We start from the raw sequence: 16,494 nt of genomic DNA, 5'->3' as shown, positions 1-16,494 counted from the left end.
GACAAGGGGGCAGCTTCTTTCAAGTACGGGTGGGAGAAAAATGTAGACCCTGGAAGGAAACTGTTCTCCTGCTGAAAACAAATTAATTCCCGAAGGTTCTAGGGGACAATTTTATAGATGACCATTTGCAGAGAACTACACGAGCTCCTTGGGCTCTGGAGGGTGTATCACATGCACAGGTGTGTGTGTATGTAAGGGTTTTCCACTTCCACGGATGAAATCACTCAAAACAGAAATCCTAAATGACTCCAGAATGACCTTTACTACTACCATGATTGCCAGTCTACTGTTCAGAGAGTGAAAACTCCCAGAGATAGCAAATAAAAAACCAGATTTCCCCAAATAGAGGAAGCACAGGATTAACCATTTACATGGGCATCTGTACCCTAAGTTCAAGGCCCGTGAGGCCAGGCGACTGTTGGCATCACCCAAGTCACCAGACTCTGCACACAGAAAGCAGCCCTGAGCACAGGCTTCAAAGGGAACAAATGCAGTATTTCTCTGTCGCCTGCAGCAATGCTTATTCCTGGGCCCGTGTTGTTCTCCAAGAGCGAGCCAGGCCACCCACCGACAGGGACCAGGCAGAGGGCAAAGGGCATGGGGCGGGGGATGGAGCAGAGACCCTGAGTTGTCCCTTCAGCAGGTGGCTGAGGGCCTACTGCATGCGAGGTTGTCTCCAAGGCCTGCCCCGTTGCTGACACGTGAAGGGAAAAGTGAGGGAGGAACACGGCGTGTGGCCAAGTCCCCAGGAGAATCCTCTTGATATACTCAGCAGCTTTTCACCTGTCTATCTAGATCGAGAACCCAAAGCACCAAACCACTTTACACACAATAAAATGTGAAATGAGTTGGGAAGGAGACACTTTTCAGGTACACTTGGGACTGAACTCATCTTTGATCTGGTTAGTCACTGCATAGGTACTTTAATGCTTAAAAAAATAAAATCAAAACAGCCAAATAAATATAATGTCAAGACATTCACAATGGTGGTCTCTGAGAGGGTCTCTGAAAGGCCCTTTTCTGTCCTTGATACAACGTGACCTGCGTCACTCCCACACCAGAGTGAGGAAGCATCTCACGGTGGAACTGGTGCGATGCAGAAAAACACACAGCAGAGAAAACGGGAGCGATGAGGGAAAATGCAGGTGATTACTTTGCTGTGAAATCGCCCATCCCCAGTAAAAGAGCCATCATCACTGTAATGTGGGCTGTGAAGTCGAGGCGGCTACATGACCGCCTGCACAGCTTCCATGTTTTGGAACAAAAGCTGCCGTTCACTCCCAGGTGGGCACCTACACTCACCAAGCGCTTGCTTTTATTTCCATGTTGTTGGAGGTCAAAGCTGAGACAGCTGCTTTTGCCAATCTTTAAACCTTATCTAAAAGCATTTTCCCTTTATGAGAAACATAGTAAAGTCAAGATTTCAAATTCCTGGTTTCATTTAACTTTTGATGAAAATGAGGTAATTTTCTAAGTCGATTTCTTCTAAGGCCATGGTCCCCGGGCCAGACACTGGGGTCCAACCACAGACAGCATGGCTTTCCTGCTGGGCCTGGAGCTGACGGCTGCCGCCACAGCCGTGCTCTTCACACAGTCATGTGTGTGTGTGTGTATGTGTGTGTATGTGTGTGTGCATGGTGTGTGTGTCTGTGCATGTGTGTGGTGTGTGTGTGGGTGTGTGTGGGGTGTGCGTGTGTGTGTGGAGTGCTGGGATTCCCAGCAGGGAAAAACACTGCAGTCAAGGGCAGTGTGCCAGTCTCCCACCTCTGGGCTCTCCAATAAGTTCTTCTCATCCTGCCAGGTATTCTCAGGACTCTTCAGGAAGGGGGGCTGCCCCTCCTCACAGCCCTGTCCCCAGCCGGCAGTGACACAGGCATGCAGGAGGCCCTCTTAATGTACCTGTTGACCGAATGGTTGGCTGAAGGAATGAAGCTAGAAAACCCTTCGAGAACAGACGAGCCTCAGTAACTACAGGGTGACACCACATCCTTACTCCAGCCTAGATCCCTATCACACGACATTCCAAAATAACTTTATTCCCAATATGAACCCCAATTGAAAAGAACTAAATGGCCTGTGCACATCACATCTGGACACAGCAAGAGCTCATGCTTGGATGGTGGCAGGTTTTTCCTGAGCTCTTCCTTGGGATCACTTCAATGCCACACAGAGGCCACGTGCTGCCATGTAAGCTTTCCACAGGTGTACAAGATCACCAACGAGTCCTTTCATATTTCCAGTCCTAAATGTTTTATGCTTCCCTTTAATTGATTCTATCAAATTGTCATCAGTCTGTCCCTAAACGGTAGGTATTTACACAGTCCTATCATCCGCTGGTGTTGAGTTCTTTACTCATTTAGGGAGAAAAAGAAGGACCACAGCTATGACGGGACGGCTCAGCCACGTGCTTGAAGATAGTCAGTTTCTCTCAAAAGAGAATATTTACCATCTGTCTAAGACCCTTGCTCCCTGCTATGAGCAGATGAGTAATATTTCTTTTCAAGATTACATTTTATGACTAAGGGGGAAAAGGTGCAGGAAAGGCAATGTTTTCTTGGTCACAAAAACTGTCTCCGGTAAAATGATATTTCAAAGATTCTATTTTACCCTATTGTAATGTTTCCTCACATTTTGTTGGTTAGGCAGTCATTCGGTAATCCACACAGTTTTGTTTTGTTTTTTTTCAGTTTTAATAGAATACACTCAAGTGAAAGGTAATAGCTCAAAAGTGTCTTCCCATTTCAGAAAAGTCGATGAATTCTACAAAAGTAAATGGCGATGGAAGAAGAACATCTCCCCAACAACGGCTCCAAAACTTAAAGTCAAATGTTTCCATTAATAAGGAGAATGAGCACTTTGGGGCACATTAAAGCATCGCTTTTTCTGAAATATCTCGTGTTAATCTGGTTTCTGGAACTGAATGATTTTCGTGGCTTTTCATCTAAGCAAATAAAACAGTGACAAGGGACATACCCCAGCTGCATACCTTCATGACATTCAATAGGTTTTACTTGGATTAAGAAATGCAATTGTTCTCAGATGTTGAAGGACAGGAAAGTAAGACCAACATGTATACTTTTATGCCGTCACATTTTGAACTTGGGTCTCCCACTACATTTACAGTTTTAAAACACAGCAAAAAATAAACAACGGACTCCAGTCTTTCCAGACCCTAATTTACTCACCAATAGGACCTAGGGGTGATTTATAACTTGCCTGAGTTGAAATAAAAGTAACCAAAAAAACTGAACAAAGATCGGATGCCAAACACAATAAAGAGTTTCTACAGCATCTTCACCCAGAATCTTCCTGAAGGCCTTGTGCACTTGTTAATCTTATTAATGAGACTTGTTGGTGTAACAAATAATCTATAAATGATGTCTGGAACTAAATTTCGTAAAGTTGGTCCCAAGTACATTCATAACCATAGAAAATATGTTTTTACCTACCTAACTGCTGTCATAAATACACAAGTAGCAAAATAAAAATGCCTCTGTATCAGGAAAAAAATCATTAAGCCATTCTAAAAGAGTACAGGTAATTTCCTTCAGACTGATGACTTCTATTAAGATACATAATCAAGCTCCATCTGTTACTACAGAATTTTTAAATACTTGCAAAACCCCTAACTACAGAGTAGGACACACTCTCAAGCCATTCCCTTGGGTTAGGTTGATTAATACCCATTTCCCATTAAAACTGCTTCAATCAAGTAAAAATCAGGCAGAAAAGGGGGAAACGGAGAATACCCAATTTTTTCTTGGTGCTTTACATTATCCTAAGGAATTGTGACAAGCCTCTCTCAAATCGCAGAGATTTATACCCAGAAGGACCACTCCCTTGGTTTCTCCTCTGTGCTGGAGTCCCAGGCGCCCTGCACGAGCGCAGTTGCTCTGTAGGCAACATCAGTGTGAATAACTCTGCCACTGCAGGTTCACTTTGAAATGGGATGCCTTTTTGTAGGGTTATCCCCGTCATCCCATTAAACTTGGCAAACCTCCTTTTTTATTTTACATACTCTTCGTCATATGCACATGTGCACACACACGTGCACACATGCACGGGGTCTGGCCCCACTGGCTTATTCCCCCCTTCCTTACTCCCTCCCTGCACACTGTGGATCTGGGTGAACCCCTGACCTCAAGGAGCTCAGGCTGACTCCAGCTGGAATTTGGAGATCTGGGGCTATACTTGAACCTCACTGAGGATGTACTTGGGCTCCCCTTACCAGCCGTTACCACACTGTGGTGCAGGAAGTGTGGTTACAACTTCCAGCTCTCAAAACAAGGAGGAAAAGTTCAGGATGGGTTGGCCCAGGCTGTGTTTCTGAGCATGGCTTTTGTAGTCCAAAAGGCAAATGGCTTTATGAAAAAAAAATTCTGTTCACGCCAAATTGTCAAGTACTTTTTCATTTTAAAGGCATTTGCCCATATGACCATTTTCCTGCACAGATACGACAAGAGATTTTTTAGGGGACACTCTCCCCTGTGTCCTCTCTCTCTCTGCCTCTTGTTTCTGGTGTGGGTGGCAGCTGCTGTTTGATCTGCCCATTGGCTCTGATGTGTTTCATGTTTCAGCCAAAGATGAAAACGGCTCTGTAATTCTAAGCAGATGGGCCTAGGAGTACAACCCTGTAATTACACCTTCTCTTTCTGGTCCTCGAACTGCCAGCCTTCCATCCTGACTTTGAAACTCTGGGATCACTGGGGCTCCGGGCACACCTTGGCAATCAGGCAGGTCTGGCCCAGCCCAACTTGTTCGCAGGGCCTGTGGACCTGCGCTGCCCATACTGCCGGCCCCAGCAGGGTGACAAAGAATACAGCAGCGCAGGGCTCCCGGGTTGCTGTCTCCTCCCCTTCCTAGATGGTCTGGGAGTCACCCATGACCTTCAGCGCCGGCCAAATGCCTTCTGAAGCTGGATCGGAAACCTAGAGGCCATGAGGGTGCTGACCTGATGACCCGATGTGCAGAGGTTTGGGGTGCCCGTGGTGGGTGTGGAGGCAGGAGAGCCCTGCTCCTGGTGGACACTCTGCTGAACAGTCAGGTGTCCACCGTTAGGAAAAGCTGGCCCAGGACATCTGGATCAGCACGTGTTCTGCAGCCACCTGTCCCCATGATCGCCACGATCTCGCACAAAATCTGCCTTCCCACCCCCGGTGCAGTGCTATCTTCTTTTCCTCAGTGCAATTCCTGGAACTCTTTTAAAGCCTGCTGTTCTCTGGCTGAGGGTTTACTAGAGCTGCTGACGACATGTGACACATGAAACAGAAACAAAACGACCCAGAAGAGCGGGAGGAAACAAGCTCAGGTCCCGGAGAACTTAGGGGACTGGTTTTAATTACTGCACCTTGGCTGCGAGGAGGCCCCTGCTCCCTGAAAGTCCGTCCAGAGAACCTACCGGTCCACCTGGGAGAGACCCCTCCCCAGCCCCTCAACACACTCGTCCTCCGAGGGGCGAACACAAACACCCCGAGCTGCTTTTTCCCTGAAATGGTCACAGTTCTCTGCACAGTGCCCCCAAAGCTTGGACCCCAGCAAGAGCCTTGCCTGCGCTCTGACACTCTGTAAAGGGTCGCATAGCCTGCGGTTCCATGACCGCCTATAGTCTGAAACCCTGCAGAGTGGACACAAGTGTCCCGGGACTTGGACATAAAGTCTGTGTGCGCGCCCTTCCAGAGAGAGCGCGGCCGGCGCCCGGGAAGGCGAGACTCTTCCAGGGCGCCCAGGAGGGGGCTGCGCCCGGCCGCGCGGTCCCCTCGGTTCCGGGGTGTCCACTCGGGTCCCGGCCCCCCCGGACTCACCGTGAAGCAGGAGGGCCGGGAACAGGGATGTGAGCAGGAGGCGGCGCACGCAGGACATCTCCAGGCCTCCTCCGGGGCCGCCCGCGCGCGCCGCACCGCCCGCCGTCCGGGGACCCAGCTTCCCGGGACCCGCCTGCAGCCCGGGCGGCGCGGCCCGGCCGCGCGGGGACAGGGCCAGGCCCGCGCTTCAGGCGGCCGCGGCGCGCCCCATGCCCGGCCCGGCCCCTCCGCTCCCGGCCTCCCGTCCCGCGCCCGGCCCTGCGCGCCCGGCCGCCCCGTGCTCGCCCGGCCGCCGCCGCCGCTCCGCGCTGCACTGGCCGTCGCCGCCGCAGTCGCCGCAGCTCCTCTTCATATTTCCAGGGCGCCGCCGCGGGAAAGGGGCGGCCGGGGGCGGGGCCTGGACGGGGCGGAGCGATGTGGGGCGGGCCGGGCCGTGGCCTGGACTGGGGCGGGACAGGGCCTGGATGGTGGGCGGGGCGATGTGGGGGGGGCGAGGCCTGGATCGGGCGGGGCGAGGCCTGGATGGGGGCGGGGAGGGCGGGGCGATATGGGCGTGGGCGGGGCCTGGACCGGGTAGGGGATCCTCCCGGGACCCGGCGCAGGACTCGAAGGGCGCTGGGCACCACCGCCCGTGCTCCGCCGCCCTCTCCACTTCTTCGCCCCCTGGCCCTCCCCTCCCACTCCGGTGCCTCCGCTCTCTTCTCCTTACACTCCCCTCGCTGCCCTGCCCCGCCCTCCCCAAGCCTCATCCCCTCTTAGCCTCCGGCTCCTCGGCCTCCTTCCTCCCCTCCTGCTCGGCCGCTCACTCTAGTACAGCTCCTCCTGCGAGGGGCTCACAGACCTAGGCCCGGCCCCCCCCCCCCCCGCCAAAGGAGGAAAAAGTGCCCCTCACCCTCCCTGCGCCCATCCGGGGCAGCTCTGGACACCTGTCTTCCCTCCACTCACAGGGGAGGATTCCCCACTTGTGAAAGGCGTTCCAAAAGGGGTGGGGACGCTGCAAGGCCCAGGTTTCTAGCGGGTCGGAGAGAGGTCCGGGTGCCAAGCTTGGGGCGTGTGTGTGACCCGCGCGCACGTGAGAACGAGGGAAAGGAGAGGAGAGAAGAGATGGCAGAAAAGAGAAGAGGTTTCCACCGCACGGGTGGGGATGCTGAGCGCCGCGTCCTGACGCCGGGGTCCCGAGCGCAGGAGCCCGGCCGCAGGGCCCAGCTGACCCGGGAAGGGGTGCAGGGCCCCCTCCACCCTCCCCTTCCAGGAGGCAGGACTCGTTGGGACACGGGAGAAATCTCAGAGGTCCCCTTCCCCGATCCCTCCTCCCTCCCAGCCCAAAGCTTGGTTCTGTTTAAGGTTTGTGGGTCTTGGGAAGTTCAGTTTTACATGGGCTTTGAAGACCCAAAGGCAGGGACAGTCTCCTTCAGTCCATTCCAGGCGCTGGTTTCAGTCAAAGCGCCTCCCCTGCTGACGGACGTGCCCGGCGCGCTCTGATGCTGGAGGGCTCTCCTCCAGGAGGGTTTGTCAGTAGGGGAGGCTGAATGTCACCTCCTCACGCTGGCTGAGGAGCAGCCAGGGACCACATGGAATCAGGAGAACATTTCTGTACTCCGCTGGTGTTTTTCATAAATAAAATACTTAAAAAAGAATGCCTAATTTCCAAGAGAGTTTTCTGCCCCTTTGAACAATGTAGTAATTCAACTCTTTGTGCTGTAGACTTTCAAAACTAGCTGGACGTTAGCATCTGTGTAAAACAGTAAAATGGATGAGGATACATGTGACAATTTCCCTTTTTTTTTTTTTCCTGAGAAAGCCACAGGTCTTTTGATGTGATGGTGCTGATACTGTTCAATGTGCTTTAGTTTTTATCACCATCAGTATCATCTTTCCATCTTTAATATGAGGGATTGCAACATGCACCACCTGCCTACCTCACAAGGATGTTGTGAGGATTACGTGCTGATGTTTGCAAATCTGGAAGATGAAAGACTCCGTGTGTGAAAGAAGGGACGGTTGGTGTCATAAAACCTGGCAGCAGGAGAGTATCTGAGTTGGGCTTGCTGTGCAGCATCTCTCTGGACCAACTCTTCCCAATCACATGCTTGCCTCTGTTACTAGGTTTGGGTATCAGATTATGACCTGTGGGATTTGAATGTTGCCCAAGGGTCAGTTGGGTTTAAAGCAAGAACTTGATTTCCTCGTGAATGCTGGGCAGTTGGGAATGATGTAAACAGCATATTTGGCTGCTTAAACAGAACTTAGCCTTGTCACCAAAAACATATAGTGGGCGATGTCTACTTTTCTATGCGTTTCATCATTGGATGCCTTTTAGTCTATCAGGGAATAATTGAAACAAGCAAATGACACGAGAGAGTGTTAGGGGTGGTGTGTTTATGTGAAAGCAACTGGGCCGATCGTCACTGAAATATGAAGGTCATTCATCACATGTTAGCAGAACAATTAGGTAATACACTTACATAAATGATTATTTGATCTTGTTATTTAAAAGAAGAAGAAGAAAACCAACAGGCCCACCATAATTTGCTGTCAGCTTGACAATTAAGTTGATTCCATTTTTGTTTTTCCAACTGGTTTTACTGGTGTGGTAGAAACAGAGCCAGAATGATGTCACCAGTTTGAAATTTGTTTTGCCAGTTTATTTTCCACACGTGGTGTCATAGCTTTAAATGCTCGACCCTCAACATCCAGCCAGAGTTGCTGCTCCCAGAAATTCCCTCACTGCCTTGTGCCTGTCTGGAAGGGGAGACTTGTCCTCGATATAGGTTTCACTTTCTGCATTATTTTTTATGTTTGCTGTTAGTGTACTCACTTCTGGAAGAGAATAGTGAAAAACAAAAAAAAACTGTTTAAGTTTGTCTTAGAGTGATTACATGTGGATACATGCTTAGAGTAGCAGAATTGGGAGGAGGGCATTCCCAGGCAGGAAGTAAGGTGGTTATGAGCTGCAACTCAGTATCTGGCCCCCTGAAACCAGCACAAGGAACTTCCCTGGGCCACTTGTAAGGACCAAGCCTTGAGCAGGTCCTGGTGATGATGGGAGAGTCCCAGGCAGGGACAGCTGGACAAGATGCCCTTAGCAGCATCGGCAAGCATGCTAGACTATTTGGAGCTACTTGTAAATAACTTTTGTCATGTTGATGGGGAAGGAGAAACACAAAGGGGCTGATTCCCAGCCACAAAGCAAATCAGAGGCACACTTGGAACCCCATGATTGTTCAGTCACCAGCTCACAAGGCTGCTCACATGATTACCAAGTTGTCTTTTCCCATGAACACTGCAGATCCTAAGAGCCTCTATAATTGGCTCAGTCTTTGAGAACCAGTCCTTTGCTCTCCCCCAGTAACTCTGGATCATGAGGAAATTTTCTGGGATGTACTGTGCTGGGCACAGAGCTTGGGTGGTCACCTTGGCTTGATTTTCTTGGAAGGGTGTCTTGATTTTTAGAGAGCACAGAGCAGTAGACAGCTCAATTTCACCATTATCTTGAGAGACACAAGGACCAAAGTCCTTTAAAACCTGTGCTGCAGTCTGGTTTCCTAATGCAGCCTGTGAAATTGATCTAAAGGTGTGCAATCCTGCAAGCCATTTGGAATTTCAGAGATCCCAGGCCTTTTGGTTCGTGAACAAAATGATAGTTTTAAGAAGGGTCAGAGGAATTAAAACATCAATTCCAAAATGTGTCCAACTGTGAATATGGTTGAAAGCATTATCCTGCCTCTGTGTCCTCAGAGGATGGGCAATGGCACCAGGAGTAGACTTTTCTCAAAACTTGGTAGATGTCAGCTCCAAGCCCGTGACACCATGGTGATTCCTTGGGAAGGTAAGGGTCTGCAGGACAGGAGTGGTGCTGGGTCACCTCTCTACCGCTTTCAGCACCTGACCCAGTGCTTCCAGTATTTTGCTCACAGCAGGGCTTAAGCAAATGATAAAGACACTAAATTTGAAAAATCCTATACAGCTTCCTCAGAGGCAGAGCTAATAAAATTATCCTGAGGAGGCCTTAGAAAGGGATGTCCTTCTGGGTTATATTTTTAAAATACGTTAATTAGAACAAACTCTATTTTGAAAATAACATGCAGTTTAGATGCATCTGGGAGTGGCACAGTCTTCTGAGCTTAGGAAATTAAAGGTTACATTCCATTTTATACTCATGGTGGTTATCAGAGAAAACCAGTCAAATGTTTGTGAGCTTAGTGTCTGTTCATTCCTCCATCCATCCATCCATCCATCCAGCCAGCCATCCATCAACATGTACTAACCAACTGCCAAGTGGATACTTATGTACAATGTCTGAAAATAGGGACAGATGTGGATGAGGGTGATTCAGTCTAACCATCCCTTCATCCTGTGTCACAAGTTTGTTTGGGGAGCTGGTGACAAGACTGAGAGCCCTTCCCACTGAAAGAAAATACGAGCTCACCCAGGGGCAGGAGACAATAAATGACTTCAGTTGCGTTTTTGTCTGTACTTTTATGTCCTCTTATAATATTCTTTCCTGTAGGGCTGCTTGTCTTGTATGTCCAACTGCTTTATCTGCTTCACTAGATCATTTGGCTCTTTGAGGGCAGGAAGAAAATTGGGTATTATGTTACATCTCCTCCCCCGGCCCCTTCACAAGTCTTTCCATAAAGGGCATTTGTTGGGCTGGTCTATGAGGCAGGATAAGATCAGAGCATCAAGAAAGAGTCTCTATGAGGCTGACACCACCCTCCACCACCGCAGCACACAACGACAGAAACAGGAGAACACAGAGGGCTGGCATTCAACCCTGGCACGCCTGAGGTTGTCAGTGCGCTCGTAGCAATGCTCAGACACGCTTGACAAATGAGAGACAGGATGGTGCTCTGGTCAAATCCCTACAGGAACTTGGGCGAGCTACTTAACACGGCTGTGAGATGGGAGTAATAGGAGCATGAACCCACACACAGTCCAGCGCTGTGTAAGCATGCCCCAAAAATAACCCTCCGACACCGAGCACTGTGGGCTGGACCACCCGGCACAATTGCCCCCCAAAATCTGTTTTTGGTGGGGGAGGGTGTGAAAAAGACTCAGCTACTACAATGGCTTGTGGCCTTCCAAAGGGTGAAATGTGTATCACAGGTGAACTGTATATCCACATTACCTACAACTTAATGGGGGAGGCGGGGGCAATTAGGAATAAATGTCTAAGAAAGCCCCTGGGGGGCAACAATGAGAAAAAGTTTGAGAAACACTGTGTGAAAACAATAAATTATAAGATGACTCCTATTATAATTAATCATATATCAAACATGTACAATAACTTCATTTCTTTAATTCACTGGGTATGTTTTGATTATATGAACCAAATATATTTCATTTCAACTGGCCATCTGGAGTGGTCTTTTCCCATCTGGTTACATCATCATAACATCACATTCAATGTTGTTTATCTTTGATTTAAATACTTCAGCTATTACTAATCTCTTTTTACAGAGGGGAAAACTAAGGCCAAAGAAATTCAGTTGTTTGCCTAAAAGTCACACAACTTTATAGGGGGAGAGTCAGTAGGTTTTCTAATTCCCAGGAAGGTGCTGTTTTCAGCTCTAAGGCTGTGCCATAAATAAATAAATACATACATAAATACATACATACATACATTTTACCTCTCAGAAGTAGAAGAATTATTTCTATGAGTTCTGAGACATTCAAACTCAAAGGTAAGGCTAGACAGGCTATCTGGACATTTATTGCAGTTGGTATCTGGGTGCTTGGGTCTGCGGTTTACTGTTTTATGTGTAAAATATCCAAACAGCTTAGTTTTTAGAACAGATTGTTGCATTGTGTAAAACAGGCGGGTTGACCAGATGGTCACTGAAATGCTGCCCGCCACTATGAGTCTCCAAATGTAGAAGGCGCATGTCTGTGTTGTCGTGGCTTTGGTCGTGTGTGTCAGAGTGACGAACTGTGTAGGCCTGGCCACATGCAATCACATTCCATCTACCTGAAACCCAGCTCTCCAAGGCAGGGCTGAGCTGAAACAAAACAGTCCTGTGGCCCCCAAGTTCAGCATTGCCAAGTCCACGGTTATGCTTAATCTCCACATTTGTGTAACATGTTGTAATTCTGAAAAGACTTTCAAAGGCACAGTCTCCTTTTGATCTTCATGCAGTTTTGTGAAGGCCAGAGGACAGCCAGGACTGTTCTGACTTAGACACGTGAACTGGAAGTTGGAGAGGTTTACCATGTCTGTGCTAATATCTCCCACTGACACTCAACACTCAGCAATGTTACCTCTCTGTACATGGACACTGTGTATTTTATTCATTTTGGAGCACATCAGGCCCTAACTTCGAGTCTGTTTTCTTTTCTTGTACAGATTTTAGTGTCTTTGCTGCCTCTATCCTTACAAAGACAGCGGGGGGAAACTTTTATAAACAGACACAAGCGTTCACAAAGCCCCAGAGTTCAGTTGAAAATAAATTAACCATATCCACCTAGGAAAACTACCTGTGTATATAGTTTGTTTTCTCAGATTTTGTCTCTAGATTTTTCATCTGCTTCAGCCCAGTTAGTAGCTCTTCACTGACTCCCAATTGATGGGATGAAACAAAATGTTCTACTGTAAAGGACTCCTAGAGTTCCGTGAAGAGCCTCCAATACTCCGGCAAGTCAGGGTGGAAAACAGACAGAGTCAAGTGTACCAACTAGGCTCACAGAACAAGAAGCCAACGTGATGATAAGCTCACCCAGAACAAAGGGGCAGGTGCGTTTAGGACGATTCTCCGGGTGTAAGAGCCTGACGCCGACAGGTTGGCTGACCCTTCATCAGTGGGGGTGGCCTTAGGGCTGCGGGGCAGAATTGCGGCACCTCGAGGACAGCTGCAAGGTCACCGTGACACGAGCATCTGCAGGTGCTCCCGAGATGAAGCAGGGGGTCGGGCGTGTGGTGGGGCTGTCAGCATCTAGGCCAGACCTCGCTTCTCTCATCTTGGAACGCAAGCAGGGCGGACAACTCCAAAGCTGTCAGAAGTGAAACGACTGACCATAAAGCGGGTGGGAGAAATGCCAGGCGGGTCCTCTTACCCTCGGTGGGGGGGGGTGGCGTCTACCCCTGATGGGTTCAGAGCTATGAGGAGACCGAGGCCCCTTGAAGTCAGACTTTCCCAAGTTCCCAAGAGCTGGGGACAAGACCCCAGGTCCCCCACCTCATTTCAGAGTATCCTCACTTCCACTCTGTGCTTCAGAACCGTGCTTCCTCTCTCGGGGTGATTCAAAACTCGGAAAGCAGGACTTACAAGGCATTATGTTTGTTAAATTAATTGTAGTTTGGCTTTCCTCTTAAATTTATATTCTGCATCACTACTTTCCTTCATTGCATCACTTCTGCCCTTGCTGCTTCTGGAGATACGTTAGGTTCTCCTGCCCTTGTATCCAAATATTTTCTACTTGACAGCAAGCTCCTGGTTTACAATTACTTTATCAGTTTTCCCCTCCTTTGGCACTAGGGAATGACATCTTAATTCAGCCTCTTTCAGTTCAGAATCAAGGACGTCCACAGCTAGGGCATGCCCATGAGCTATGGAAAATGTATAACCCAAGGCGACAGTGGTTGGTTGCTTGTTTAATGCCCATCCTGCCTTTGATTTGGCTTCAGCAACCTTTTATTTGGGGTGGAAATTTGACCAGCCAAAACACCTCACTTCCCAGTGTCCTGGCAGAGAGGAGGGCGGGGAGACTTCAGTCGACATCAGGCTAAGGTCTGGGACCCCCCTCTGTCCCTGTCCTCGTTCCTCTGAGTGCTGAGCTCCAGCTGCACTGAATTAACTCACCCACGTCTTATAACTGGTGAGCGGTGAGCTGTTAAGCATCCCCACCTGCCCAGCAAGGAAACTGAGTACCACGGTGTTAACTGCCCAGGCTGGGAGGCTGCAAAGAGGCTGACCCAGGATCCGGATCCAGGCGTTCCTGATTGCAGATCCTATGCTCCCGACTATGCCCTGTGCTGGGCTCAACTAGTGATGCAGAGAATAAGCAGGGAGAGGGGAGAACCTCGTCACGGGGGTGTGAGAGGGGCGGGGCCTCGGAGGACAGGAGCCTTTGACAGGTGTGCTCTTCCAGGAGATGCGGTACATACACACCTGCTAGCAGGGCAGCAAGGACCAGCAGCGCCCACGGGAGATGAGGTGTGTGGAAACATGTGGCCACTACCGGACACCCGGGAGAACAGTGGTCACGCTGTGGGTTGGCCCCCAGCGCCCTGAGATTCTCCCAAGTGCTGTGAACGCACAGTGCAAGGGAGGGGAGTCACAGATGAGACACGCGTGGTCCCAAAGGCACGGGGCCTTGGCTCTTTCTGCTGCCCTCCTCACACACAGACAGCCACACACATGCGCCACACACGCACACACACACTCCAAGTATACGCAGCTTTGAGAATATTTCTGAAAATTAAAATCTCTGCAGTTACAAGTATAATCAAACGTGTATAGGAGTGATGGCTGGCAGATACCCTCCTGGTTTCCTAAAATTTCCCAGGAGGGTCCACTCAGCTCTATCCAGGACCCTTCTAAACGAGCGTGGTGAGAGGAGAAAGACCCGCAGGGATCCCTGCTAGTGATTTTCACTTTCTCAACAATGACAGAGGCAGCGTGGCCTTGTGTTTGGGGCAAAGGCCTCAGGTTCTGTCAGAGCAGATTTAACTTCTGACTCCACCACCTACTGTCTGTGAGTCCTGGTGCAGCCCCAGCCTCAGGCTTCTCATCTGTGAATTGGTCATAATAGTGAAATTGTTACTTCCTGGGGCTGGAGGGTGGATTAGGGGTGTGAATTAGGTGAAGCACGAGCCCGGAGATCCTGGGAGGACCCTCATGGATGTTAAGGGCTAGGAAGCTGGAGGGGGCCTGAGGGGTTGCAGCTTGGGTTTCCTCCTTTACGTCCCCCGAGTTCTGGGCCTCCTATTATGACTATTGCTGGGAACAGAACCCACAGGCCAAGGGACAGCCTTCGTGTCCACTTTAAGTCATTTATTCATTAATATGCATTTATTTAGAACCCACGGTGTTTCAGGCACTGTCTACACAAGTACACCACTATTTTCACCAGAAAAACACAGACGAGCACCAGATTAGGTGAGGGATCCTCATGAAGATTCATTTCCCACCTCCCTCTCCCCGGGGCTGCCCTGCTCAGCTCCCATCTGACTGGGCTTCCTTCCTTCACCCCCTCTTCGAAGACCCTCCTGTCCTCTGCCCTTCGTCCTTACCAAACAAGACTTGATCTCACAAAAGCATTCGTACTAGACCATAAATAACAAGGCTAAAGAGCTAGCATTTAAGGTGCAGTTGACACCCAGCGCTGGATGGAAATGGGAAAGGCAGAATTTCCGGGCTGGGTTGGAAGCAACCACCCAGAGCCCAGGGCACCTCGTGAGCCTCTGTGCTTATGTGGACGGGGCCGCTCGCTCCCCTTGGGGGTGCGGGTGACGGGGTGGCGGGACTTGCCTTTGCTGTGTTTATTTTGAAATCGGGGAAGCCAGATTTCTCTTTCATTTATGTTATGGCTCCGGTTGTTTTATTTAGGATTTTTAGCTGGGGGTGCAGAATTTGGTAACGCCAACGGGAGTGTCGTCTTTGGCTTCTGGTCTGACTTGTCAAGGTTATCTAGTTCTGTTCTGTTTTCCATCTTATGTAATAGAAATTCAGCACCTGAATTATCTGAGCCATGAATCAGGTTGCAAAACCCTCCCCTTTCCCACATGAAAGCAGAGGAGGAGAGGGACATGGCTCAGGTCTTTAGATCCGTGGGATGGTGGCTTCTCACACGAGCTGCCACTTTATCTTCTACGAGGTCCCGCTGGGGAACAGACCTGATGGACAGGGGAGCCACCAAAAGCTCCGCCTGCTTTTCATTCCGTGCTTTGTCCTCTTGTCGTATCTTCCATTTCCTGGTGGCAACTTCTCCATCGTCAGCAAGCTGGGGACCTGGGACTCCTGGTCTCTCTTCGCTACTGGTCAGTGGCCTCACCCATGAGGTCTCCTATAATACATGGGAAGTTGATGCATTTCAAGAGCTGGTCCATGATCCCGTAATTGAATACACTGACGGCCTTTGTGTTGTCCAAGGACACTTCATGAAGTGGGAAAATACTGATGCCACTTAGCAGTGGCACTTTGGGTCAAGATGGACTTGGCAGGCGGTTCTCAAGGTGGGTCAACCACACTGCACGTGGGTATGGAGGCCCAAGACTGAAGAAAATTACTCTGTTTCAGTACTACCTAAGGAAAATAGAAGGAGTCTGTTTTTACCTCTGGGACTTGGTACGATAAGTGTCAGCTATCATAAACTTATTTATAGCTCATTATGAAAATCAGTGTACCTGGCTTAAATAAATACACAAATAGGACAGAGTCTAACAGACACCTTACGATAGCTTCTTTCCCTGATGGGAAGAGGTTTGCTGTGTGCAGGTGAAAGCAGAGGCATTTTCTCACCAGAGTTCCAAAGTGATCTTTCCCAATTTCTATTCCTTTTGGATACAAAACTCTTTGAAGCTAAAATAAATAGAAATAAAAGGACAGAAAACAAACTGTAAAACTAAAAACATTTCCCTGGGCTGCAGTAAGCTTTGTGACTCCTTAAGAAATAGGAAATGCAAAGAAAAGTTTAGTCCTACCGAGAGGTAGGCTATCCATGTTTATTTAAGATATTCCCTTTGTTTATCTTC

At 49.3% G+C, this 16,494-nt stretch overlaps 1 protein-coding gene across 1 annotated transcript in view; it reads right to left on the bottom strand.

Annotated features, from left to right (window-relative positions):
* APCDD1 (APC down-regulated 1) overlaps nucleotides 1–5,968 on the bottom strand; it is a 30,197-nt gene extending 24,229 nt beyond the window's left edge. The window contains exon 1 of the mRNA XM_061169431.1: nucleotides 5,802–5,968. Within this exon, the coding sequence (XP_061025414.1) occupies nucleotides 5,802–5,859 (58 nt within the window). The 5' untranslated portion in view covers nucleotides 5,860–5,968. The remainder of the gene's footprint in view (nucleotides 1–5,801) is intronic.
* Between the last annotated feature and the right edge of the window lie 10,526 nt (nucleotides 5,969–16,494).

Source organism: Eubalaena glacialis, chromosome 15 (genome assembly GCF_028564815.1).
Source record: "Eubalaena glacialis isolate mEubGla1 chromosome 15, mEubGla1.1.hap2.+ XY, whole genome shotgun sequence".
Classification (NCBI taxonomy): Eukaryota; Metazoa; Chordata; class Mammalia; order Artiodactyla; family Balaenidae; genus Eubalaena; species Eubalaena glacialis.
Note: the sequence above shows the minus strand (reverse complement) of the source record. Positions and strands in the feature narration are given on the sequence as shown.